At 43.5% G+C, this 26,215-nt stretch overlaps 1 protein-coding gene across 10 annotated transcripts in view; it reads left to right on the forward strand.

The window, feature by feature from the left end:
* Nucleotides 1-26,215, forward strand: part of PODN (podocan) — an 81,235-nt gene that overhangs the window by 30,829 nt on the left and 24,191 nt on the right. For all 10 annotated transcript variants that reach the window (XM_085886007.1, XM_085886010.1, XM_085886011.1 and 7 more), the window contains 6 exons: nucleotides 8,458-8,567; nucleotides 10,164-10,320; nucleotides 12,812-12,927; nucleotides 20,330-20,624; nucleotides 23,354-23,566; nucleotides 23,834-23,983. In XM_085886007.1, the coding sequence (XP_085742133.1) occupies nucleotides 8,458-8,567; nucleotides 10,164-10,320; nucleotides 12,812-12,927; nucleotides 20,330-20,624; nucleotides 23,354-23,566; nucleotides 23,834-23,983 (1,041 nt within the window). The remainder of the gene's footprint in view (nucleotides 1-8,457; nucleotides 8,568-10,163; nucleotides 10,321-12,811; nucleotides 12,928-20,329; nucleotides 20,625-23,353; nucleotides 23,567-23,833; nucleotides 23,984-26,215) is intronic.

Here is a 26,215-nt window from a genome sequence, read left to right on the forward strand (position 1 = left end):
ACTTTGTCTTAGAAATACTTTCATCACTGATTGTTCTGAGGAGTGTTGCAAGCACCGTAACCGTCGCTGCCAGCAAAACCACATCATCTGCATACTCGAAGTTCCATAGTTTATGATCTTTAATCTGGACTCCTTATATCCTGCTTGACTTTCTTTATGGTGGGATGGGATAGAAAATATTGCAGGTTGGGATGGCGGATGACACACAATGGTGGTGCACTGCCTGCTTGAAGCCCTGGAAGGGAAGAGTGGGGTTGAACAGCCTCGGGAAGGCAATTCCAACAACGATATAAGAGGACTAAAAGAGTGGAGGTGACCTTTAAGCTTGGATTTTAGGAGTTTATCCAGGAGGGTGTTACTGGAAAAACATAATTGTGCACCCTGGAGGAGCATGAGAAGGTCAGAGGGCTGAGGGAGCAGAGGGAGCTCGACCAGAGGAAAGGCAGTTGGAAAAACAAACATCTTTAGCCAAAGCTGATAATTAATAGATGGAACTAAGCTGGAGACATCATCGTATTTTAACAGAAACATGTGAAAATGGTAGGTTTTCTCTTAGTGTTGACTTCTGTTTATTGTATTGATAAAAGATGTCATTACAATTCAGTTATGGTCCGATAGTTAGTTTAACCATTTTGTGTAGTGGGGTGCCTCTGGTTTATATGATACCAATTTTATTCGGATTTTAAAATTCCAAATGTTTTCATCCATCCCTTTGTGGTGGTGCTCCAGGCAAAAGCAGGTTCAGTGCTGCTGAAGCAGTGCCCCACCAATGATTCCAATGCCTGGCTTTCATTTGCCTTCCCAGCGGTTGTCAGCACAGAAATTTGGAATATTTGTTTTGCCTGTGATGACTTATCCACTCTTCGTGAAACGATGTAGGATCCTTAACGCCCTACTCATGCTGGTCGACTCGACACCCAGAATAAGGTCCATCCGAGGGGTGGCTCACTTTGTGATGGAACCTCCAATTTCTTGTTTAGTCTGGTCAGGGATCAAAACCCACACCGGTTCACCTAAAAGGTAAGTCTGTTACTTCTGCATCATGCTGTTGGCGTTTTCATCCACAACACTGTATAAAGACTTCCACAAAATTCTTTCAAGGAAAGAAAATTGAGGAAATACTTCAGTCAAATAGATTTGTTGCTTGTAGTGTTTGGATGTAAAAGGAAGGAATTTATGAATGTCAAAGCCACTTGGCTGTTTGTGTGAGCACATGTCTGGCTTTCCATCAGCCTGCGCTCCACCAGGTCCGTTTCAGGCCCAACCAGACGGATTCTGCTCATTCTTGATTTGTTTTGAAACGTGATGATTGATGGCCATCGTGCATCCAAATTATGATGACAAACAGATGTTACATCAGGAAGCTTATGAGCTTGGTTAAAATGGTGAGCATTCCTATTTGTTTTGTTTTTTCATATGTCCCCTTCCAATATTTGCTGATTTTTATTCCTTGCGTAATTCTAAAATCTCACGAATGAAGGGATGAGATTGTGGTGGCTGTTTTTTTTTAATACCCGACACACTACATTTGATCTGATGTGTACACCTTTCTCTTTTGTAATTAACACTGTTACTTCCCCCATTGAAATCTAACGGTAACCAAAAAGTATCTGTAGGAAATAATATCTGTGGCTTGCCTGCGAAGTCACAAACTAATAAAGTAGACGTTATAACAATTAGGCTTCGAGACAAATTTTCACAAAATAATAACAAGTAAATCAAATTTTCAATAAAAGTATGGATTATTTGTATACATCTACTTCAGCCTTTATTGATCACAAGCCCTGAAGAAATTCGAAATTGTGATGTAAATAATTCTGAAACTAGAGAGTTCATAGAATACCTTACCCTGTGCAGTCTTGAGAGAAAAAAGGACATGAGCGGGGTCTGCGAGCAGCTAATTTGATTGGTCGAGATGATGTAAAATGCCATAACATTTTGTCCAAGTACAACTAAACGAATGCACCAGACGGCATCAGCTCACATGTCCTTAAAAACCTGCCCTGCTGCTCCTCTCTCTGCCCATTTCACCCTGTCATTTGTGCTGGGTCATCTTCCATCTGCTTGGAAATCAGCCAACATCACTGCACTACATAAAATGGGTTAAAAAACGGACCCCCTGAACTACAGACCTATCAGCTTACTTACAATCATCAGCAAGATCGTGGAATCCATCATCGCAGTTGAGATAAAATCCTTCCTTTTCTCCAACAACATAATCTCAGATCACCAATTTGGTTTCAGACCAGGTCACTCCACCTTGGACGTGCTGCTTCAACTCACCCAACAATGGATGGAGGACCTCAATGTCAGACATGAGATCAGCGCCGTATCTCTGGACATATCTCATGCTTTTGATAGTCTCTCCAAACTCTCTGCCAATGGCATACAAGGCCAACTACACACATGGCTTCCTGACTTCCACTCTCGTAGCCAACGGGTGACACTCAACGGAATCTTTTCATCTCCTCTCCCTGTTAAGGCTGGAGTGCCCCCATTGCAGTGTTCTGTTCCCAGTCCTATTCCTGATCTTCATCAATTAGTTATCCAACTGACGCTCTGAAAAATTCCCTTTATCTATTTTCTGATGACTCCACCTTCTGCCATGATATTTGTAATCCTTTAGACAGGAAGGCTGCAGCATCTTCCATCTCTTCAGACCCTGACAAAATCCAAAACTATTCAAGCAATTGGAATATGTCTTTCAATCCTGACAAATCTCACTATCTCTCTCCAAAATGACCGTCCAGCAACTTCCCCACCCCCCACCACTCTCCACCCCCTCCCCGACCATATACTTTCTTCACAATACAATCCTCTTGATGAAGTGCAGTCATTCAAACTCCTGGGTCTCACCATCAGCCATGATCTTTCTTGGGTAAACCACATTTCAAAGTTGGCCTCCAAAGCCAGCCAGCAACTGGGCATCTTAAAACAAACAAAGTCCTTCTTTGGCAAACCTGGACTCCTATCCACCTCCAATGTCTTTATGAGCAGCTTGATGGAATACTGCTCTCCCCTCTGGACTGGCTCCACTGCCTCAAACCTTGTTAAGCTTGACGCTGTGGAAACCAAGGACTTTAATATTGTTACGGTTGTGGAAATTCGCAATACACCACAAAGGGTCCTCAGGTGAGATATATCGATAAGTTCATGTATCGTTAGCCCACACCCGTTGTTTCGAGGGAATATGTGTGATTCATTCGGGCTGCGACGCTTTAGTTAGCCGTTTTTCTTTATCTATCGTTATTTTGAGCCACCATTGCCACAAACCTCCACGCAAACAACAACCGCCACTAACTATGCCACAACGCCCACCACGCTCACACCACCCCCACAACAATCACCACCATCTTCGCCACTACGCCCGCTTACGAACGCCATCCTCCGCGGACCACGGTAAGACGGTTTCTGCACCACGGAAACCATCCGAAAAGGATTGTCAGAACAAAACCACTTGTGAAGCCTGTGGGGTTTTTCCCGCCATTTTTCCCCACGCTTGGTGTGAAGGGGAGGGGTGGGACAGCTCGCTCCCGATTGGTAGACGCGCGGTGTGACGCGGACGGGAGTGAGGAACGCCCCTTTTTGGGAGGCTCCCAGAAGGGGAGTGGAGCCTGAAACGGGGCGGAGCGAAGGGCGGAGCCCCGCTCCATAAAGGACGGACACAGGCGGGGCGCGCCCTCTTCGCTTCTTCTCCTCTTCTCTTCTCTTCTTCGCCCCTTGGTGAATGCGTTCCTGCCTCTTAGATATCTCTGTGGTCCTCCCGTATGCTCTCTCTCCTCGTGACGGTTGATCCGCAAACCAACTCGCGTTCCCTTCCTCCTCGTTCGTTCCCGCGCTCGTGGCCCGGCGAGGCCTATTGGTGGGAGATGCGGACGGAGGGCGCCGCAGGCGGCCTGAGGTGGACCTGCGAGAGCGGACATGGAGAGTGCCGGAGACGGTTCAACGGCCGCAACAAGGGAGGTTCTTCTTTTCTTTTGGCTTTTGTATGTGTGTTTGTGGCGCCAGTCCGACAAGTAAAACTGATTAAGTGCTTGTACATTGCTTTAGTCGGTCGTATTGCTTTTGCTTCTATTTGCCTGTACATACGTGCATGATTGTTGCGGACTGGAAATACGTGCTTCCGTGTGTCGCGCATTAAATGTGCTTGTCCAATTGTTCCCCCATTTCGCTTCGTCCTTTCCTTTGTTGAATCTCCATCTTGCATCACGTAAGGGATTGATAGTGGGTTTAAAACACCCGGTAACTAATCTGAACCGTCAAGGTCGATGATAACTCTGCTCAGTTATCCCTGTAGCACGGAACGAGCCGCTTAAGCGGTTCGTCTCCAGAGTCGACCTGTGGTGTGGTACAACCCCTTGGTAGGTTACCCGTGCGAGTACTTAGGTATATCGACTTTCGGCGATTCACCCTATTTCGCGCGGGTAGAATGCAGACTGGGTTGTGGTGAGGTTAAACCCCCACCCGTGACTAGCTCCTTGGCGATAGTTCCAGGAGGGTCACGACTGAATTGTCCGTTCCGGTGGGCGACGCGTCGCGATTCGAGTTACGTGGCCGATCGCACGCCGCGCGGGCCAGAATTCGTAACAATATTATTGGACTCTCCCACTATGAAGCTGAGTCGATGGGTCTATTACTCTGCCATTATAGACTGATCAGTGATCTCTGTCTTCTACCGCCTCCTTTCTTTCCACGCTTTTTCCCCCCATGTTTCTGCAGGGCACACACGGTCCACCATCAACTCCTTTCTGGTGAAATTACCTAAATCCAGGATCACTGCTCACCACCACTCATTTGTTCCTCCTTTTTCTGCCTGTGCAATCAACTTCCACATTCTCTTCAATCTCATTCATCCCTCTGGAGGTCTTCAAGACTGCTGTTCACCACCATCTCAGATTGTCCCCAATCCAAAATCATGATCTTTTATGTACCCTTGTTTACCCCCCACCACACCACAATCCCTTCTTCTTTCAAATTTCCAGCTTTCCCAACTGAGATTCCTTCTGCATACATCTGGTCCACCTCATGCATCCTCTCCTGATCCCCACCCTCCATTCCTCCTCACATTGTGCCGTGTCCCACCATCGTGTCTGTGGTAGTGCCATGTCATGCCCATGTCCCACTGTCGAGGTGGGTGGTTGCGAGTCGAGATCGGTCGCCGGCAGGCCAACACAATTGTTTGATTCACCACTCAAATCGTCTGTGTACACTGTACATGTGCTGGTAGCTGGTAGAGATGGTCTTACAGTTTCGGGTGACAGAGAAGAAGAAGAAGAAGAAGAAGAAGAAGAAGAAGAAGAAGAAGAAGAAGAAGAAGATTTCTAATCAGAAAATGACCTACTTTATGAATCACAAATCGGAAAAAGGCACATCATAGCTATTTTGTGGGGTATCAAGGGATAGATTAACGTCAAGGTAGTCTGAGCGTTTGGTTTCCCTTTTTCAGTTAAACGTTCCATAATCATGGAAAAAGGGGGGATTTTTGTGTACTGCTCCTTCCCAATTCCATATCCAGGTGATGCATGACGTCATCACCAGGTGCCGAAGGAAGGGAGTGTGCACTCAGGTTTTTACTCCTTTGGTTTTCTTGTTTGTTTGTTTGTTTTCTGTTTGTCCGGGCAATATCTCAGCCATCCTGAGCTAAGAAGCTCAAATTCGGGGACAAAAGTGAAGATGTGCTTTGGCAAAAACAATATATATTTTATTTTTGAATTAATCAATTACTTAATTAATTACTTCATTATTATCGAATTATTCATTACTTATTTATTTTCTTTCTCATCTCGGCAAAATCTCAGGCACCTTTTGAGCGAGGAAGCTAATATTTGGACATGATAGTGAACTTATAAAGTGTATATATTTTTTGAATTATTGATGAATAACACTGAACAACAAAATTTTTTTACTGGAGATGTGTAAAGTGATTTAGACTAATTTGGGTACGCTGATTTCAAAAATCATAACCGTTTTGCTGTATCACGTCAGGATTTTCAGTAACAGAAATATTCCCATTGCCTAGAAGTCAGGATTTCAATGAAATTTACAAAAATTCATTTATTCATTTATTTCATCATGAATGCTTCAAAATTATAGAAATTACAGAAAAACTCCACTAGAATGTAATTAAAAATGCTTTAGGCATTTGGCTTTGCGTTTGTGCTGCTCTGTGTCAGTTTCACGATGCAGGAACCAGCAGAAATCGCCCATCATGTTCGGGTTGTGCCGCCCTTGGTAACGCGGCTCCATGAGTGAAATCTCTTGGTGGAATCGCTCGCCGTGCTCGTCCGAGACTGCTCCCAAGTTGTCAGGGAAGAAGTTCAGGTGCTGGTGTAGGAAATGGATTTTCAGGGACATCCTGGAGCCAAGTTTCCTGAAGGACTCCAGCAGCTGCTGCACTATTTCTTCATAGTTGTCCGCGCGCTCGTTCCCCAAGAAGTTGTCCGTCACAGCTTTGAAGCTCCTCCACACTGCCAGCTCTTTGGGGTTTAGAGTTGTCGGAAAAGTTTCGTCCTTCATAATCTGTCGGATTTGCGGTCCAACAAAGACACCAGCCTTGATCTTGGCCTCCGACAAGGTGTTGCCAAACTTTTCCTTGAGGTATAAAAACCCACGCCCATTCAGATCCATTGCCCGTACAAAACTTTTCATCAAGCCGAGCTTTATGTGGAGTGGTGGAAGGAAAACCTTGGCTGGGTCGACAAGGGCGACATGCTTCATGTTGTGTCGACCAGGTACATGCTCTTTTCGCTCTTCCCAATCTTACTTCGTCCAGTGATTCTTGTCGTCTCTGCTATCCCAGAGACAAAGGAAGCACATGTATTTCGTGTAGCCTGACTGCAGCCCTAACAACAGCGCCACCACTTTCAAGTCTCCGCAGATGTGCCAGTTGAAGTCATTGTACTTGATGGAATCAAGCAGCTGCCGCATAGTCTCATAGGTCTCTGTCATGCCGAACGCATGAGCCAGTGGGACTGATGGTTTCTCATTGCCATTGTGGAGCAAAACAGCCTTCAAGCTGTTCTTCCCCGAGTCGATGAAGAGGCGCCAGTCTGCAGGATCGTGATCACACCCAAGTTCTTTCAACAGACCGTTGATGTCACTGCAGAATGTCATCGTGTCTTCCATCTCAAAGAACTCAGCCATGTCTCTGTGACGTGCTCTGAACAAGGATATCTTGGTGTTAGGTTCAAGTAGATTCCACTGCTGCAGCCTTGATCCAAGCAGCTCTGCCTTCGCCTTTGACAGCGAGAGATCTCTTACAAGATCATTTAAGTCTCCCTGGTTCAGAAGGTGTGATTCTTGAGTGTCGGGTTCAAAAGGTTCATCATCACCATCCTCTTCACCACTGCTTACAGCTATGTTCTGATCAGCTGGAGGTGTTGGAACGGGGTTCTCGTCATCATGAGGCACAGGTTTACGAGCAGAGATGCAGTCAGCGTACTTGATGTGACCTTTATTCTTCTTGTTGAAGCCGGCGATGCTTGTGCAGCAGAAATAACAATCATCATGATGGTTCTGCGGCTCACGCCATATCATGGGCACCGCAAATGGCATGCTCGCGCGCTTGCCCACCAACCACTGAGTCAAGGTTGTGTGACAGCTTGTGCAGCAGATGTGTGGTGCCCAGCTCTGTTCTTGGTCCCCCACCTTACACCCGAAGTAGTGAAAGTAGGCGGCCTTCATTTTCACTGCTGTAGATATACTTCGCTGTTGATCTTTTTTGGTATACCGACCACAGACATAACAGAAGTTGTCAGGATGATTGGTACAGGAACGCCTACTCATCTTTATATGAAAGAAAGAAATATAACACAAGTTAACAACAATTGTACGAAATAGACATGTTAAAGACATATGTAAATTTCATTGAAATCCTGACTTCTAGGCAATGGGAATATTTCTGTTCCTGAAAATCCTGACGTGATACAGCAAAACGGTTATGATTTTTGAAATCAGCGTACCCAAATTAGTCTTAATCACTTTACACATCTCCAGTAAAAAAAAAAATTTGAAATTTGTTGTTCAGTGTCATTAATCAACAATCCATTTGTTGATTAATTATTCATTTTTCAATTAAATACTTGATTTTCAAAAAGTTATAGATTCGGATGAAACGATGGTGGTTTATGTATGCTCTGAGCAAATTGATCAATAAATTAATTATTTTACGATTATTATTTATTTTTATTACACAATTAGTCAATTAATCAATTATTGTACACTGCTCCCTCCCAATTCCGTGTCCATGTGCTGCATGGTGGCATCACCGGGCGCCGCAGCAATGTTGCGCACTGGAGGATATGTTATTTATTTATTTGGGATGGGGTGGTGTACCTTAAATGTACCTCGACTTGTTTTTATTTTATTTAAAATGATTGGACTGTTTCTTTAATGCTCTGCTATTTGCTCAGTTGTCTTCCATGTACAGTTACTTGTCTGTATCTTCCCTACTGACAGCTAATTGTGGCTCCACAATATCTCCCTGAAAGCCTCATCAGCATTGACTTGGCAGCCAATCAAATTGCTAGAATTCCAGCTCCTGCTTTTAAAAAGAAGCCTGCTCTCAGGTAAACAATTTTTTTTTTGTTTTACTGAATCCAACTATCATTACGACTGGTAAGTTAGTACATGTGTCCTTCAACCATTTGGAAATTGTGTTTGGAACTTTGATGGAATGATGTTGACATTCAAATATTTTGTCTTCTTTTTTCCAAATATGATTTTTATCTATAACAAATACACAATTATTTCCCGTCCTTTTGAATAAATAATTGAAAAGTATCCAGTCTTTATTTAATGTTATGCTTTTATGAATACAAATATGTCTGTGCAAGGTGGTTCAAGGTTTATCCAGCACCTTTTTGAGAATTAACACACACACACACACACACACACACACAATATTACAATTCTAAAAGAGCTGCACATGAACAAGCTCATCAGCATTTCCCATCAATCTGGTGCTTCAAGAGCAAGATCATTGACAGGTGACATAAACACTTGGAAGGACAAAGCTGTGTGATGGTTCAACCACCAGTTTCACCACTATTTGCTAACAGAATGAGGCTTTGCACCAGCTGGGGTTGCCCAGCTGTTTCCTCAACCACTAAAACAACCTCTTAGTGATCACTCATTCATTTACAATTACAAAGAACAAGAAGTGGAAGAAAACCTTGATCCATGTCCTCCAACCAATATTATAACAACTGTAATCTCTTCTGTTATCCTTATGGAAATGTCTTAAGAATGAGTTATTCAAATGAAGCAAGTCAATGCCTGGAGGCTCAGAGAAGTTTTGTTTTTAATTTCAATGGCCACAGAGCAACTTACAGACAGATGTAAGCCTCTATCCCAATTTTCTCCTGCTGACCACAGATCCACACTGTCAGACTCTGAATTAAAGAAATTACTCTTTTTAATTTTTTTCTCAAAGCCATTGAAAGCAATATGATTATACCAAGGAAATTATAGGTTTGTGGACGAAATTTGTATTCATCACAACCACTTCATGGTAGAAAGCGGATGGCTAACCCTCCCGTTTATTTCTGCAGTCAACCCTCTGGCGTTGGTGCAATCTTTGGATCTCCTTGGACTAACAATCTGTCGTCACACTTACTGTACCGATCACGTATTCAAGATGTCCTCCATGATAGAGAGGTGCCTTTGAATTACCTGCGGAGCTCAGCCATTCCTTGGCTGCTCTCAATTCCAAGCAATGAACAAAGCCTTCATCTGCAGTGCCATGGAGTGTGGTTGTCCTCAGTGGGCTGGTGCCACCAGATCTCACCTTGTGCTCGAATCCAAGGCCTTTTGTTTGTCCCTGCCTTCTCGTAACTGTGAAATTGCCTCCATGAGTCTGTCCAATTATGATGTTTTCCTTTAAAATGTGTCGACTCCATTAAAATGATGAGCCACCACCATAATCCCATGTTATCCCTTATTCGTATTCCTGATTTTTGCTATTCCCACTGACTCTCCTCTCCTTGTCCACCCACACTATTCCACATTTATCCTGTTCATCATATTCTCCTGTCTGCTTACTTGCTCTTTGTCTATTCAGCCCACTTAATGTTCTGCACAAATTTCACAGGATAACTAACATAGACTAATGATCACATGGATGGTTAATTTCATCAAACTGCATTGTCTTATTTCCTTCACAGATCCTTGTACCTCCATAACAACAAGCTGACAGATGCCGGAATACCGGCTGGCATGCTTGAGTCATCCAATAACCTTGAGGTTCTCATTCTCTCCAGCAACTTACTCCAAACAGTTCCACAGGGCCTGCCATCCTCTGTCTACCGCCTGCATCTTCAGGTTTCAGGGAATGGGGCCTAGGGAAAACAGATGGTGAGGAATCTGAGAAAGGAGTTGGACAAGGTGGGATGGGTGAAGTGAGTGGCATTTGATATGGAGTGCTCAAATCATTAGGGCAGAGGTTGGAAAATATTTGCGTTAAACAATGTAAGGGCCTCTAAAGTAAAAACTATAAACTGCAGAAATGCACAGAGGTAAGAGAAAATTAAAAGGTCGACCTCGAGATGATGGAATCAAGGGTAGACCGATTTTTAAAATTTGACAAAAGGAAGGGAGGTGAGAGGATATGAGTAAAAAGGGAGAGTAGGAGAGATGTGAAACCACAAAGGAAATTAAGAGATGGGAAGAAGTGTAAAGAATGGAACATATGGGAATAATATAGGGTCTGACAGTGGAGGAGGGAAGCAACCAAATTCCGCCATTGTGTTGCGTACATAATATGTTGATGGCATCTAATCCAGGTTGAGTTTAAATCTTGATCTAAGTATGCATTTCCATGGATATTCTCACCAGAAATTAATTGCTGTTCTTCAGAACACACAGATCTCAAGATAGCCTGGGATTGTGAGCTAAATCCTGCTTCAAAGAGTTAAACTAGAATGAAGAACTAGTCTTCCTCGTGCGGACAAGTGGAACAGTGGATGGAAACAACAGAAGGTTGATCGAGGTATGCTAACTGCCGTGGGAATCAATGAGAAGCTAACGTTTCAGGTGTAAACCGGTTTTTTTTAATGCAGAGTCGAGGCTCATGGAAGAGCAAAAACACCAAACTGATCAGGACAAGAGGAACAGTAGGGGGAGGGGGACACCAACAGTGGATTTGGAGGACAAGATAGAGGGAGACTTGGACAAACAATGGGTGTAGGGAGGATTGGGGGCTGGAAAGGATGCATGGAGTGGATAGGAAGGATCCAGCTGAAAATTCGCAGGAGGGAAAAACTGGGAATTTGGAAGGAGTAGGTCTTGGGGGTGGGGGGTGGGGGAGTTAACAAAGACAGAAAAGATCATGGTTTTGAATTGGGGTTGATGTGAGCTGATGGAGAAGAGCTGTCTTTAACATTTGTAAGGAAGAATAAGATTGAATACAATGTAGAAGTTGGCTCTAAAGGTGGGAAAATAGAGGAACAAATGAGTGCAGGTGAGCAGTGATTTTTGATTTAGGTAGTTTCACCAGCAGGGGATTGATGGTGGACCGTGTGAGCCCTGCAGAAACCTATGGGGGACAAAGCATGGAAAGAAGAGAGAGTGCAACACCAGAAAGGATGCGATAGAAGACAGAGAGACCACTGCCCTGTCTGCAATGGGAAAGTGATATCCCATTGACTCTGCTTCCTCGCAGGAGATTACAATGACCCTGAAGGCCTTGGTTTCCATGGTGTCAAGCTGAGAAATATGTGAGGTAGGGGAGCCAGCCCAGAGGGGAGAGCAGTACTCCATCAAGTTGTGGATAAGACCTTTTAAGGAGATGGAAGTTCAGGTGTGCCAAGGAAGGATCTTGTATGATGGAGGATGCCCAGTACATGGCTTGCTTTGGAGGCCAACTTCGAAATGTGGTTTGCTCAAGAAAGATTATGGCTGATGGTGTGACTCAGGAGTCTGAAAGTCTGAACTTCCTCAATAAGATTGTTAAGAAGGTCGATAGGAGGGTTTCCCAGATGGTCCTTTCAGAGTGTGAGACTTGTCAGTATTGAAAGACATATTCCAAGTGTTTGACCATCTTGTGATTCCGTCAAGGTTTGAAGAGTGGGAAGAGGCTGCAGCCCGCTTGTCTGAAGGATGAGGGATGTCACGGCAGAGGGTTGAGTCATCAGGAAATAGATAAAGGGGATTTCCAGAGGGTCAGAAAGATCATTGAAAATAAGGAATAGGACTTTGTCTGAGAAAATGAGTGCAGCGTTTAGCATACTTCGACCAACGTTCTATTGATGTCATCCATTCTTCAACGACTTATTTTGTCAGGGAGTGCAAGTTGGTGTTTATTAAAATATTTTTTTCCATTGGTGGGAAATCAAATGAAACAAATCAATGAATAAATAAGACATTCGGATTGTAAAGAACTATACCGGCAACTGCAATTGTCAGCAGCTTTTTGACATCAAATATTATGAAAAGGATAGGCCATCGTGCACAGATTCAATGGATGCATTCCTTTTCAATGGGTTCGTGCTACCTGCAGTCAGTGCGACCGTTGGCATGTGGACATGGCAAAGGTATGCTGGGCAAAAAAAGCCTAATTTACCTGGCGAATCAGAAGCGTGAATGAACAAGTGTGACTTGAGTTTCGATGTTGGCAGCAATCATGAATTTCAAAAACTGATTGGAGAGTATTTAAAATATTCCATTTTTCTTTAAGTCAGGAAATATTATATTGCAAGCTACCCCAGTAACTTGCTGTAGGAAACCCGTTTGAACAATCCGTAAAATGCCCACGATTAGGCAGCTTTGTATTTTAATGGCAAAATGAAATGAAATCGAGTTTCCTCTCCAACAGAACAATCAGCTAAAAAGGCTGCCATCTGGGGTGTTTGAAAATATGAACTTCTTGAGGGAACTTTATCTACAGAACAACAACCTGACAAATGACAAGCTGGAAAACAAGGCCCTCTGGTACGTAATGGTATTAAATGATTAAGGACTCTAAGCTGAATGCAAGCATTGTGATCTCCATTGGCATTTACTCATTGAAGTTTGTATTCAATATAAAGTTACACAAAGTAAAAGTTGGTTGAGTTTGAATCAATCCCTCAGCATGGGATATTAACCACTCACATCAGGGATGTGACTATCGAGGACACGAAAGAGGCTGCAAATGCACAGCTAGAGTAATGCGATTGTTGTATATTCACAAAAGCTTGTCATGGTTTTGATCCTGTTTTATGTTATGGTGATCAGCTTGATTGCAGAAAGTGCTGTCCAGCAGCAATATAAGACTACTAGGTAATAGAACCCATGGATTAAAGGGGAACTGATATTGAACCTACTGAACTGTGAATGTACAGACGGCTTTAGTTTCATAAAGCACGACATGCAAAGAGCACTGCTGTCAGACCCCGACATTCACAGACCCCATGTATTTGTGGTTCATAAAATGTGACCTGCTTCTACATTCACGGCCATGTGCTTTGCATATGCACGGTTTTTCGCGGATGTATTCACAGTTGTTTTTGTTTTTAGTGATTTTGTGGACGTATTCACGGTTGTTTTTAGCAAGCATATTTGTGGGGGGGGGGGGTGTTTGCATTTTCACAGTCATATTCGCAGGTTTTTGGGGGATTTTAAATTCTCCCTTATGAATCACACACTGTTGGGAATATACCCCTTTCTTCCCCCATTGAAACAATTCCCCACCCAACATTCGCGGATTCGACATTCGCAGCATTTTTCAGAAACATATCCCTGCGAATGTCGGGGTTCGACAATATTAGATCATGCATAGTTATTACTGCAGAATAAAATATTGATACTTATTGTAATACCAGCAAATACCACCCGTCGCTTTGTTGACAGGAATAAAAAATGGGGGGAGCAGGGGGGGAGGGGGGGAAGAGAGAGAGAGAGAGAGAGAGAGAGAGAGAGAGAGAGAGAGAGAGAGAGAGAGAGAGAGAGAGAGAGAGAGAGAGAGAGAGAGAGAGAGAGAGAGAGAGAGAGAGAGTAAAAGAGGTAGAGGGGGGAAGAGAGAAGAGGGAGGGGCGGGGGGAAGACAGTGTGAGGTGAGAGGAAGGGAAGGCAGACGTGCGGTGGTGCATTAATTACGATTTATATCATCTCATCAAAATGATTCTGCATTGAATAACAGTGAAGATGGAAATAAAATAATATCTGAAATCCATTTTCTACCGGTCATATTATAAATACAGCCGAAAGTCAAACAATGACCGAACACGTCCAGAAACAAAACCCGCCGGACGCATCTGGAACCAAGCCGTCTGGAGACAAACACTGCTTGGACACATCCTGAGACAAACACCGCCCCAACATGTCCAGAGACAAACACCGCCCCGACATGTCCAGAGAAAAACACCACCCCGTTGTGTCCGGAGACAAACTCCTGTCCCGACAGATCCAGATGCAAACTCCCATCCATAAATAAACACTGCCCAGCCATGTCCGGAGACAAACCCTGCCTGGACAGGTCCAGAGATAAAAACTTTCCAGACATAACCACTGCCCAGATATGTTCAGAGACAGAGAGAGAGAGGGTAGGTGTGGAAGGATGGTGCTGCACTGTATTAGGATGGGGTAGTGCAAGTATGGGACAGAGAGAGAGAGAGGGGTTGCAGTTGGGGAGTTAGCAGAGAGAATGTTTTGCTTTATGAACAACACACACACACACACACACACACACACACACACACACACACACACACACACACACACACACACACACACACACACACACACACACACACACACACTAGTACTTGGCTGATATCGGCAATTTTTCAGGAATCAGCAGGCCGGAATCAGTGTAATTACCAACTTCAGTACTTGCTGTATAAAACCAAAAAACCTTGAGTAGCTTTCACCGAAAATCAATGTTGCATTTGCATAGATATTTCAGGGAGATGTTCACAAAGATTAATCTTTATAAACAGCTACATGTGGGGAAAAAAATATTTGGCTGGGTAATTTAGAAAACATGTTAATACAGTAATCGGCTCGAAAATCGTGTGTTATTTCACAACTGGCTCAGAATGACGGAGCACGAACAACTTGCTCAGGATGATGGAGCACTCACCACTCACTAAGGATGGCGGAGCATGAACCACTCACTCTGAATGACGGAGCATGAGCCACTCGCTCTGAATGACGTGGCACGGCAAAAGCGTCCGCAGTGAGTGAACAATTCACTCAAAATGATGTAGCGCAGTACCGCTATCGACTATGGGGCACTTGGCAAGTGGCTTAAGCACTCAAGCAAGCACTCCAATGAAATGGTTGATAATGAACGGCTGGCCAGGCTGTGGCTGCATGCCATCTATCTATAATTCCAGCAACGTGTGTGTGTGTGTGTGTGTGTGTGTGTGTGTGTGTGTGTGTGTGTGTGTGTGTGTGTGTGTGTGTGTTTGTGTGTGTGTGACTGCTGTTTCTCGACAACCACTGGTCCGATCTAATTGAAACTTGCCAGGTATATTGCTGGGGACCTGAGGATATGCCTTTTCAAGGTTTGATATTAATCGGACAAGTGCTTCCCAAGTTATGGCCATTTATTTACCAAACCAATGAGAAGACACGTTGCTGCGTGGGCGTGGCCGATGGGGAAGGGAAGCTCAGCCGCGTTCGCCATTACGGATTACAACGTACGGACTTCCGGATCCATTACGGGTTACAACGTACGGACTTCCGGATAATGATGACTTCGTGTATTCTAATAATTTCTCGATTTCTTATGCGCATTTATAGATAAACACAATGACCCAAGTTATGATCGTTTTCATATTAGACGGTGTATAAATTTCGGTAACATCAGAGTGAGCTGGTATGCTCCGAACTAGGAAGTAAATTTTTTCTCTCTCTCTCTCTCTCTTCTCTTTTTGTTTTTCCTTGCCACGACATTGCGAAAAGGTAAAATACGTTGGTGCTAATTGAATAATTGGGTATTAAAACTAAATTGCAGATAATCGTAACTGCGAATAATATTCGAACTTCCGGGCCACGCACGTACGGGCACTCGAGAGCGAAGAAACGGCCTGCGTGGTTGTTGTTTATTGCTCATGGTTTGAATATTTTTTATTTATTTATTTATTTATTTTTATGGGCACGTACTAGTATATTTAATGTCGAACAACCCTGGAGACATTGCAAAGTTTAATCGCCCGTGAAATAAGCATTTCATAAATAGACATTGCATAATCTATCATTGCATAAGACTTGAAATCAATATTGCATAATCTGCCATGTTGCTTGCTCGTCTGTGCATGCGTCACATGGTACATTGGTTCGGAGTCCATACAAATGTTATAGCTTTGTTTTAAAATATCCGTTTTCAACATATTTGCTTTGATTCTCTGTAGAGCACCTCACAAAATCCTCTGACAATATCGACACAGATCTGGCAAATGCTTTGGGTAGGCAGTCACTCTGGAGGACAGGGCACGAGGTCTAGCAGTGAATGCATTAAATCAAATAGCTCAATGAAGCTGGTTAATTTTGATACATTTCTAAATGTTTTGTTCACTTAATATAATTCTCCAAACAGGAGAAACAGGAAACAACACATTTCTTGTGTATGTATGGAGAAGGGGGGAACATAGCCTTGCTTGCTTAAATTACATAGGTATGTCTGCTGAGTTATAAGACTTGTTTCTTTACATTATCAGATGTCACAACAGATTTGAACACATTTATTCTGGAAGATATCTGATCCCCAAAACCGAAATAATATTTTGACATACTTTAATTAGTCCGTGAGAGTAGATAATGGAAAATCGTATCATATAATGCATGAAATCGCTCCAAGCTCCTAATTTGAAAACTATAGCATTTACAAAAGTGATGCATTCAGCAATTTGCAGCTATGATGAACAGGCATTCGACAATATGAGTGCGTAAAGTGAAAAAAAAAACTTCATTGTTAAGAAATCGTTGCGGCCTGTTCCAAGTCAATTCATGGTTGAGCAGGCCAAAAAACATGGCGACTTCAGTCCCCAGCGAGGTCACCCAGGATACACCTTAAGACCGCAGAGAGCGAGGTGGCCGAGGATTGCCTGATAAAATATATAATTAAATAAGGCTGTTAATTATCTTCAAAAGTGGTATTTTAATTAACCCAAACACCCAATTTTCACTCATGCACTTCCTTGGAGTTCCATTCGTATGCAAGCAAAGTTTCAGGCTGCTAGGTTTTATGGTTTTGGAGTTATGGAGGAGACACACACACACTGACACACACACACACACTGACACACACACACACACACACACACACACACACACACTGACAAACACACTGACACACACTGATATTTATTACTGTAGACAGATGAAAATACTCACAGGATATGCGTGGAGCATCTCCCAGTAACGCATTTTGATAGTCGGAAAGTCATCGATATATTAAAGTATCGTGGCCGGATTTATCCATCTATTTCTCTCTTTACACCCATTGGTTGGACAGCTAGCCAGACTTCATCCACAATTGATCCTCAAAAAAAAAAAAAATCAAATAATGTATCCACCATTTTGGTTGCCACTTATAAGGCCCAGGGTCTTAGTCTCAGGCCTCTGGTGTTCATTTGAAGACTGAACAATATGTCTTCTATCATGAAATAAAGGTACATTTTGATAACAACCATTGCAGAGGAATTGAGCTAATGCATGTTTTGTTTGGGAGCAATTGAGGCAGCAGTCTAGTATACACTGCCACCCTAATAAAAATTCCGAATAATCAAGAGGGCGTCTGAGTTTATGTACCTTTCAAAACTGAACAACATGTCTATCATGAAAAAATTGGACCGCCTGTCCTGAAACTCACCTAGATCAGGAGCAACAGTCACTCAAACCGCCCCGCATACATTCTCAAACCATAAATTTTTTTAATACCATAATCAAACTTTGGTAAATCAAGGGTGATGAAGGTTGCGATCAAGTTTCATTGAAATTATATAGTTTGGAGAAGAGAGAAAATGACAAAAAAAACCCCTCTTATCAGAAACCCCACTTGTAGACTCCCTTAATGAGTGCAGATTTTGATGCAGTTAATATACTTTGGTACATCACAAGAGAAGAATGTTGTAGTGAAGTTTCACCAAAACAAAATTGTGTGCATTTTCAGAGAAGAGAGCAAATACCTACTTCCGGGGGCCAAAAAATCCCTGCAGATCGCTTAATGAGTGAAGATTTTGATGCGGTCGATACACTTTGGTACATCATGGGTGACGAAGATTGTGGTCAAGTTTCATCAAAATTGGATGTGTAGTTTAAGAGAAGAGAGCAAATACTTATTTTAGGGAGGGGGGGTCAAAAAAACCCTGTACACCACCTTAATGAGTGCAGATTTTGATGCGGTCGGACACACTTTGGCGCATTGTGGGTGATGAAAGTTGTTGTCATGTTTCATCAAAATCGTTTATGTAGTTTTGGAATAGAGACGAAATACCTATTTTGTGGGTCAACCCCCCCCCCCCCCTGTAGGTCCCCTCAATGAGCGCAGATTTTGATGTGGTCAATACACCTTCGTTTGGCATCATATATGAAGCTTGTGGCCAAGTTTGATCAAAATAGTGTGTTTGGTTCAAGCGATAATGACTGAAATGTTTACGGACTCACCGATTGATTGACTGCCTCACTCACTCACTCACCTATGGGCCTGCTCAATCGCATAAGCTCACCTGACTAAAGTGCAGGTGAGCTAAAAAGGGTACGTTTTGATTACAACCCATGCAAAAGAAAGAAAATATTCGTGATTAATATTTGGACTCTTTAATGAAATAAAAAAACTGGAACCGGTCATTTTATGCAAAACACCGGCAAAAAAAAATGAAAGGTTGTTGTACGTAACCTTGGTTTAGTCAAAGTTTCCTTGGCTGAGTGGTGTGCAAATCCAGGGTTTGTAAATAAACTACTTCACATGTGCATGGACATGTAATTCACATATCATGTGAAGTAAATAAAACATACGTGGCAAGTTAGAGGCACCAAAACGTGGGTTGGTAGGAATCGAAAGCGGGTTTTATTTTACGTATTTATTTTTACCAAACCTGGTATAAACGTTGATGGAGAGATCGTCAGTGACAAAAAATACATCAGAATACTAAGATAGCCATTTATTGAGAACTAATGAGAAGGCGGTTCCACTTAATACAACTTCCAACTCGGTGATTTTGGTGACATGATATTAAACATGACATGATCGATGCACGAATGCCCTTTCACTTTTACGAGCTGGTGGAGGGGAGGAAAGAGTTGGGGTTCGGATGGAGGAATAGCAAAGATGGGACACAGTTGGGAGGGGAAGGTTGAGACTTCGGGGGAGGGGAGGTTGAAGAGTTGGGGGTTGGGGGGGTGTGGAGCAGGTTTGAAGGCTTGGAGTGTGGAAGAGATTGAAGCCTGCAGGTTGGGAAGGGGAGGTTGAGGATTTGGGAGTTGGGAGTGTGGGTTGATGGCTTGGGAATTGGGAGGGGATGGGGATTGTGACTTGAACTCGCATTTTACATTGTGTGGCTGTTCCGTGGGTCCCTGCCAGTATAAATTAAATATTCCAACCTCTGTGTGCGTTACTTCACCCAATGACAGATCGTTGTAACAAGCCACGCACTGTCTCCACCCGTGATCAGATCCATGCAATGTCAATGATTGCGCCTAAACAGCCCGTACCATGTTCGCATTGAGACCAGAGGGGGGGCAGTGACCAAAATGTCAATGATATTTTTACCTGCTGGGTGTGGGCATTGTCAGCACATTGCAGCCACTCCCACTCCCACACAGTTTTCAGAAGCCCATGCCCCCCCCCCCGACTCACAAACACAATCCATGTGTCAATACAAGCGACCAAAAGGTACACGAAAATAATATTGCAAATTAAGTGCTATGATTTTTATGTGTTATCCACTGGGTAAACAGCACATCATGCACGAACTCCACCCACAGACGGATCTCTGATGATTGCACCTCAACAGCATGGTAGAATGTCAACATCAAGGACAGATGAGATGAGCAACGCAAATGTGAATGTATTTCTGCCCACTGGGCATTGTCAGCACATCACAGCCACTTTTGTTGGTTTAGTTCATCATAAGCTCTAATTAATCCACAAAAGCTAAGCGAAATCCCCAATAATTTTAACCTACCTGATATGTCTGACCTTCCCCAAACCCCCATTTCTCTACTCCCTGTTTTTTTTTTTAGCCTTTTGACAAGCATTAAGCTTTAGCTTTCCCAAACCAAATGTTTGATTGCATCAACTCGAACTTTGAATCTCACTACAAACCCAAATTAATTAGCCCTGTGTTCTCTAAGCATGTTCCTTATCCTTTAAAACCACTGACGATCTAACCCTGACCCTTCACAGGGGTGCTCAACATTTGGAGTTCCTGGATCTCTCAAGAAACCAGTTTGTGCATGTCCCCCAAGACTTACCGTCCTCCCTTGTCGTTCTGCATCTTGAGCGAAATCACCTGGTACGTGCAGACGCTCGCGGACTTGGACGTCTAACTGCTCTGGAATACCTGGTACTCAACCACAACCGCTTGAGTACACAAGGACTCGGAGCTGCAGGACTGCGGCGCATGAAGCAACTACATACCTTGCATCTGCATAGTAATCGCTTACGCAAGGTTCCATATGGCCTACCACAAGGGCTGAGGGTAATCTCCCCCCCCCCCCCAAAAAATCTTCATTTTCATTCATTTATCATTTTCAAATCTTGCACAAGCAAGTGCAGAAATATTTTACAACATGGCATTTAAATGATGTGCCTGGTGTTGGCTTGATGGTTAGGGTGTTAGGCTTGGGATCCTAGGATCCTGAGTTCAAATCCTGCTTGGCTGTTCAATTAGTACCAGGTGGGGTTGACTCTGCCTGTCATCCCTCAGAGGTTGGCAAAATGAATACCAGCTTGCTGGTATACTGTGTCAGAGTGTCAGAGTCCATTATTGTGCCCAATAGCCAAGGAGACTGCTTTAGCAGCACCAATGCTCTGCACAGAGTATGGTCCTGATAGATGGATGGAGTTAAATGACACTGCTGCTTCCTTGTAAGTCAGATTTTTACCATGTGATGAAAGTTGGCATCATCCACTTGATTTCTTTTTGAGGATTTCAAGGATCAATGGGTATCCATCCATCAATTAGGACCAAACTGTGTGCAGAGCGTTGGTGCTGCCGAAGCAGTCTCCTTGGCTACTGGGCACAATCCTGGACGGGTCGCCACTCCGACGCAGGATATCAGCAAGCTGGTACTCAGTTTGCAGACCTCGGAAGGATGACAGGCAGAGTCAACCCCACCTGGTATTAATTCAACAGACGAGTGGGATTTGAACTCAGGATCTGTGGATCCCCAACCCATCACTCTAGCCATGAAGGCAAACACCAGGTATATCAAGGGGTATACCATTCAAATATTAGGTTTTATTGAAATAAATTTCTCCTTTTGTTGTTGATTTAGGAAACGTGTTCTAAAAATCTGGGTCATCGTATTTTTTTAATCACGAGTAAATATAAGACTTTTGAAGGTTTACTGAAGATCAATGTGAAGGGTTAATTAAATGCTAAGACGCGATGGAAGACCACAATATATTCCACATGCACAATTGGGAAGGGGGGGGAGAGGGTTCGGGTCCCTCTTTAAAGGCTAGTACCGATGATGATTTTTATTGGGAAGCTGACAAGTTATTTATATCAAATGCAAACAGGATAGGTCACAAGACATTGCCTTGGACAATGTCATCTTCCAACAGCAGAGCAACATGCTGCTTGTTGGCATGGAGGAAATGTGCCAGCTGGTCGAAGAACGCTATTGGTTGACAGCTTGCTGAGTCGAGTGTCAATTGGCATGGAGACGTTGGGTAACATCACTGAAACTCCTTGTTCGAGATCCATGGCATTCATGCATTGCTAAAAATATTGAAAAAGCATATCTAAAGTGGAGTGGTCACACTGGAAACGAAACTTGAAGTTGAGACCAGAGAATTAAAGACATGATGATATTTGGGGTCTACAGCAATGATGTCATATTACTTTGCTTATTATCGGAAGCAGGCTGACCAGTCTAGAGTTGAGAAGATGTGTTTTGGATGCCTCCTTGTGAGTAAGGTCGATAGATGTTTGAAAAGTACTTAAGAAAAAAGAAAGAAAACCGGTTGTGTGCAAAGATGTTGAGGATCAAGGGGATGATGCTAACTACACCTGAGGCTGAAGTTAAGGTGGAGGTTTTTTTTTTTGCGTAACTTGTATTGACTAATAAAGCAACATTCTGACAGTGTGGCATGGGACAGGAAGTGGACACAGCATTGGCGATGAACGAGCAGGAGGTGGAGAGAGAATGGGGAGGGAAACAACAACTTGTAAATATATGGGGAGAGAAGATGTGGGGATGGAGAGGTGGTGTCCTGCCATCTTGAAACCCTGGATAGAAGAGTGGGATGTAAGAGACTGAGGGAGGGATTCCACAATCAGGAGACTGGAGGAATAAAATAGTTCAAATGTGAAGTGCGCCTGAATTATGTGAGTTTTATAAATAGTGGATTGCAAGAACAAAGCCTGTGACCTTTCGGGATTGGGAAGAGTTGAGAGGAAATACCAGAGGGAGAAAGACCTGAGGAGAAGCGGAAAGAAAACAAGGAGGCCCCGAACCTGTTACCAAACAAGCTCAGGACATTTGAGAAAAGGAACAGTTGCTGTCAGCTGGGATTATGGCTTCCACAACTGTTTATAATTGGAAGTAAGTCAATGGACTTTTGTCGAAAGGATCTGTTTTTGCAACCTTATTGTGTATTGGGGTGATGTTGACTGTCTCCGAAGGAGAACGTGGGGTGTAGTATGGGTGAGGTAGCTGAGGGAGGCCTGGGGTTACTTAAGGAAATGGACAGGTGAAAGGGAGCAAGTGGATATGGGGGAGAGCAGCAGAGCAGGAATGGAGAACATGGATGTTGATACCTTTGCAGGGCACAAACTCATTTTTCCTCAAGAATAGTCTTCAAACAAGGTTAGCGAATGTGAAGGAACAACTTTTCAACAACAATGAGGCCCCAATCGGGATACGGAATCACGAAAAAGTTGTAGAAATTCATTTTTACATTATTATTATTTTACATTGCAAATAGATTTTTTTTTTCCTCTTCTCTTCAGTCAGAGCAGATTTTGCACAGCAATGTCTTTTCGTCGATAGCATTATACCGCTCATCCCCAAAATACACGACGGTTGAAAGGAGTGAAAAAAAAATGTGATGGTACAGTGTGTACCTGTTTGCTTGTGATTTTTTTCCCCTCCATATTGATGTTAGTAGGACATTGAAAATGCTCATCGGTATGCCTACTAGTGTAACAACACCGTTCTCTCTCTATCCCTTCCACCTACCCAACCACAATTGCAACAGGCCCTCATGCTACTGCACAATCAGATCAATGAAGTGCGTAGCACGGATTTTGAAAGTTCTCCAAACATAACGGACCTGAACTTGAGCTTCAACATTCTGAAAAGCAACCGCGTTCACCCCAAAGCTTTCTCGTCTCTCACAAACCTCCTTAACCTGGACTTGAGTGGAAACAGATTCACGGAGCTTCCTACTGGACTGCCTGAAAGCCTGCAGGTGCCTGTGATTTGGTAAAAACAAACTGTTTTTTAAACCTGATTGTTGTTGTAATAGTAGGATGGGCTGTCCAAAGTTCTGCAGTACATAAGTTAATAAGCTGTGTGCAGCTAAGACTACAAAAAAGTAAGATACCGAATCAGTTTGGAACAAAGCTAAAGCTCTACACAAGGGTTGGATAGCTATGCCTTAAATTAACCTTATATACAATAGATTATCAGGATGACGAACAGTAGTAATAAGAACGGCTGGTTGTGAATTGTCCAGGTAGTAAAGATGGAGATGAACCGCCTGAAAGCCATTCGGGATGACCAGCTTGCGGCCTTTGGCACCCTCAAGGAGCTGTACCTGGCTTCCAACCTGCTCTCCAGCAGCAGCCTCGGGACCAGGGCGTGGAATGGCCTACACAGCTTGCAAGTATGGCGAGCAATCACTTTTTGCAGCCAATTAACAAACTTGCTTCAGCCCATCACACTCGCTGTTATCAAACTGCTTTTCACTTACCACGCATTATGAAACTGGACTATTCAAACCAACATCACAATAATAAAGGCTTGTGTAGAGCGGAAGGTTCCTTCACCGTAACATGGTCTTGTTGACCGCAAATATAAGAATTTGGTTAGTAAGATATTTAAAGGTGAGAAGGCAAATTGGATTTATTGATATGTAATAATTATTTTCACAATATCAGACCGAGCTTTGGTAAGAATCAGCAGCAGAGTTTATGGACTTCCAATGTCAAACTGAGCAAAGTTAGAAACGTAACCAAGACGATGTTCAAGCAATCCTAATCCATGAGCAAGTAAAACAGAAGACACTCCTTTTAACATGTCTGACAATCTCAATATGCGCAGAACACACACACACACACAAATTTCACCATTGCCAATACTGCCCTTTGACAGCCTTTTGTGGTCATTACTTGAATACTAAGCATAAGATTTCAATCAAAATATGTGATTAACTTCTTCTTAAAACTACATTTAAGTATCAAGATCACCCCAATTATGCTTAGAAAGGGGTCGCTCAGAGCAGACACTCTAACCATAACGACGATCCCCTCAACTACAGACCGATCAGCTTACTTCCAGTCATCAACAAGGTCATGGAATCCATCATCGCAGTTGATATGAAATCCTTCTCTCTCCAACAACCTCATTTCAGATCACCAATTTGGTTTCAGACCAGGTCACACTAACTTGGGCATTCTGCTATTACTTACCCAACTAAGGACGGAGGGCCTCAATGTCAGACATGAGATCAGGACAGTCTCTCGAGACATATCTCGTGCAATTGATACAGTCTGACATCCTGCATTACTCTCCAAACTCTCTGCCAATGGCATCCAAGGCCAACTCAACACATGGCTGACTGACTTCCTCTACTCTCATGGCCAACACGTGGCTCAACGGAATCCTCTCCTTTCCCTATCAAGGCTGGAGAGTCCCCAAGGCAGTGTTCTCCACCAGGGCCTATTTCTGATCTTCATCAATAAAATGTCTGACTCTGTAAAATCCTGTTTCTCTATTTGCTGATGACTCCACCCGTTGCCATGAGTGACATCCCTCATCCTTCAAAGAGAAAGCATCTGCCTCTTCACTTTCTGCAGACCTTGACAAAATCACAAGCTTGTCAAGCACTTGAAATATGTCTTTCAATCCTGGAAAATCTCACACTCTCATTGTCTCTCTCAGAAAGGGTCCTCTGGTGAACCCTGCCTTCTGCTTCCTCAACAATCCTCTTGAATAAGTTGATGCACTAAAACCTTTCAATGTCACTATCAGCCACGACGTTTGCAAATCACATGTCTAATTTGGCCTCCAAAGCAAGTCACAGCATGGGCATCTTCCATCGTGCAAAGCCCTTCCTTGGCACACCTGAACACCTATTCACCTAAAAGACCTTCATCCACAGCTTAATGGAGTACTGCTCACCCCACCCCCACTCTGGGCTTGCGCCCATGTCTCACACCTTGCCCACCTTGACGCTGTGGAAAGCAAGGCCTTCAAGATTATTGGAAGCTCCCGTGATGAAGCTGAGTGCATGAGCATATCAATTTGCCATCGCAGACAGGTTGGTGGTCTCTGTCTTCTACGACCTCCTTTCTAGTCTTGCACCCTCTGCTCTTTCCGTGCTCTGCCCCCCACCCCCCTCAGGTTTCTGTATGGCGCACACAGTCCACCATCAACAACTTTCTCAATCCAAAATCATTGCTCACCTTCACTCATTCCTTCCTCTTTTTTTCCCACCCATGGAAACAGCTTCTACGTTCTCTTCAATCTCATTCCTACCAACAGCTTTTCAATACAGCTGTTCATCACAATTTCGGATCATCTCATATCCAAAACCATAATCTTTTCTACCCATATTAACCCTCCCCAAGCCTACCCCCCTTTCCAAGTTTCCAGTTTATTCCTTCCTGAGAGTTGACCACTGTGTCCATCTTTTTCACCCCTGTATCATCCCATCTCCCTCATTCTTCCCCACTTGGCCACATCCCTCATTTCTCCAAGTCTCCCTCTGTTTGCCCCCTCAACTCTGCTGTTGGTGTGCTCCCCCTTCTCTTTCGAGGGTTCCTTTTGTTCTGTTACATCCTGATCAGTTCTACATTCTCACTCCTCCACGAGCCTCAACATTGTCAACCAAAAA

Source organism: Eptatretus burgeri, chromosome 6 (genome assembly GCF_056783735.1).
Source record: "Eptatretus burgeri isolate ZD-2024b chromosome 6, Ebu_testis_v1, whole genome shotgun sequence".
Classification (NCBI taxonomy): Eukaryota; Metazoa; Chordata; class Myxini; order Myxiniformes; family Myxinidae; genus Eptatretus; species Eptatretus burgeri.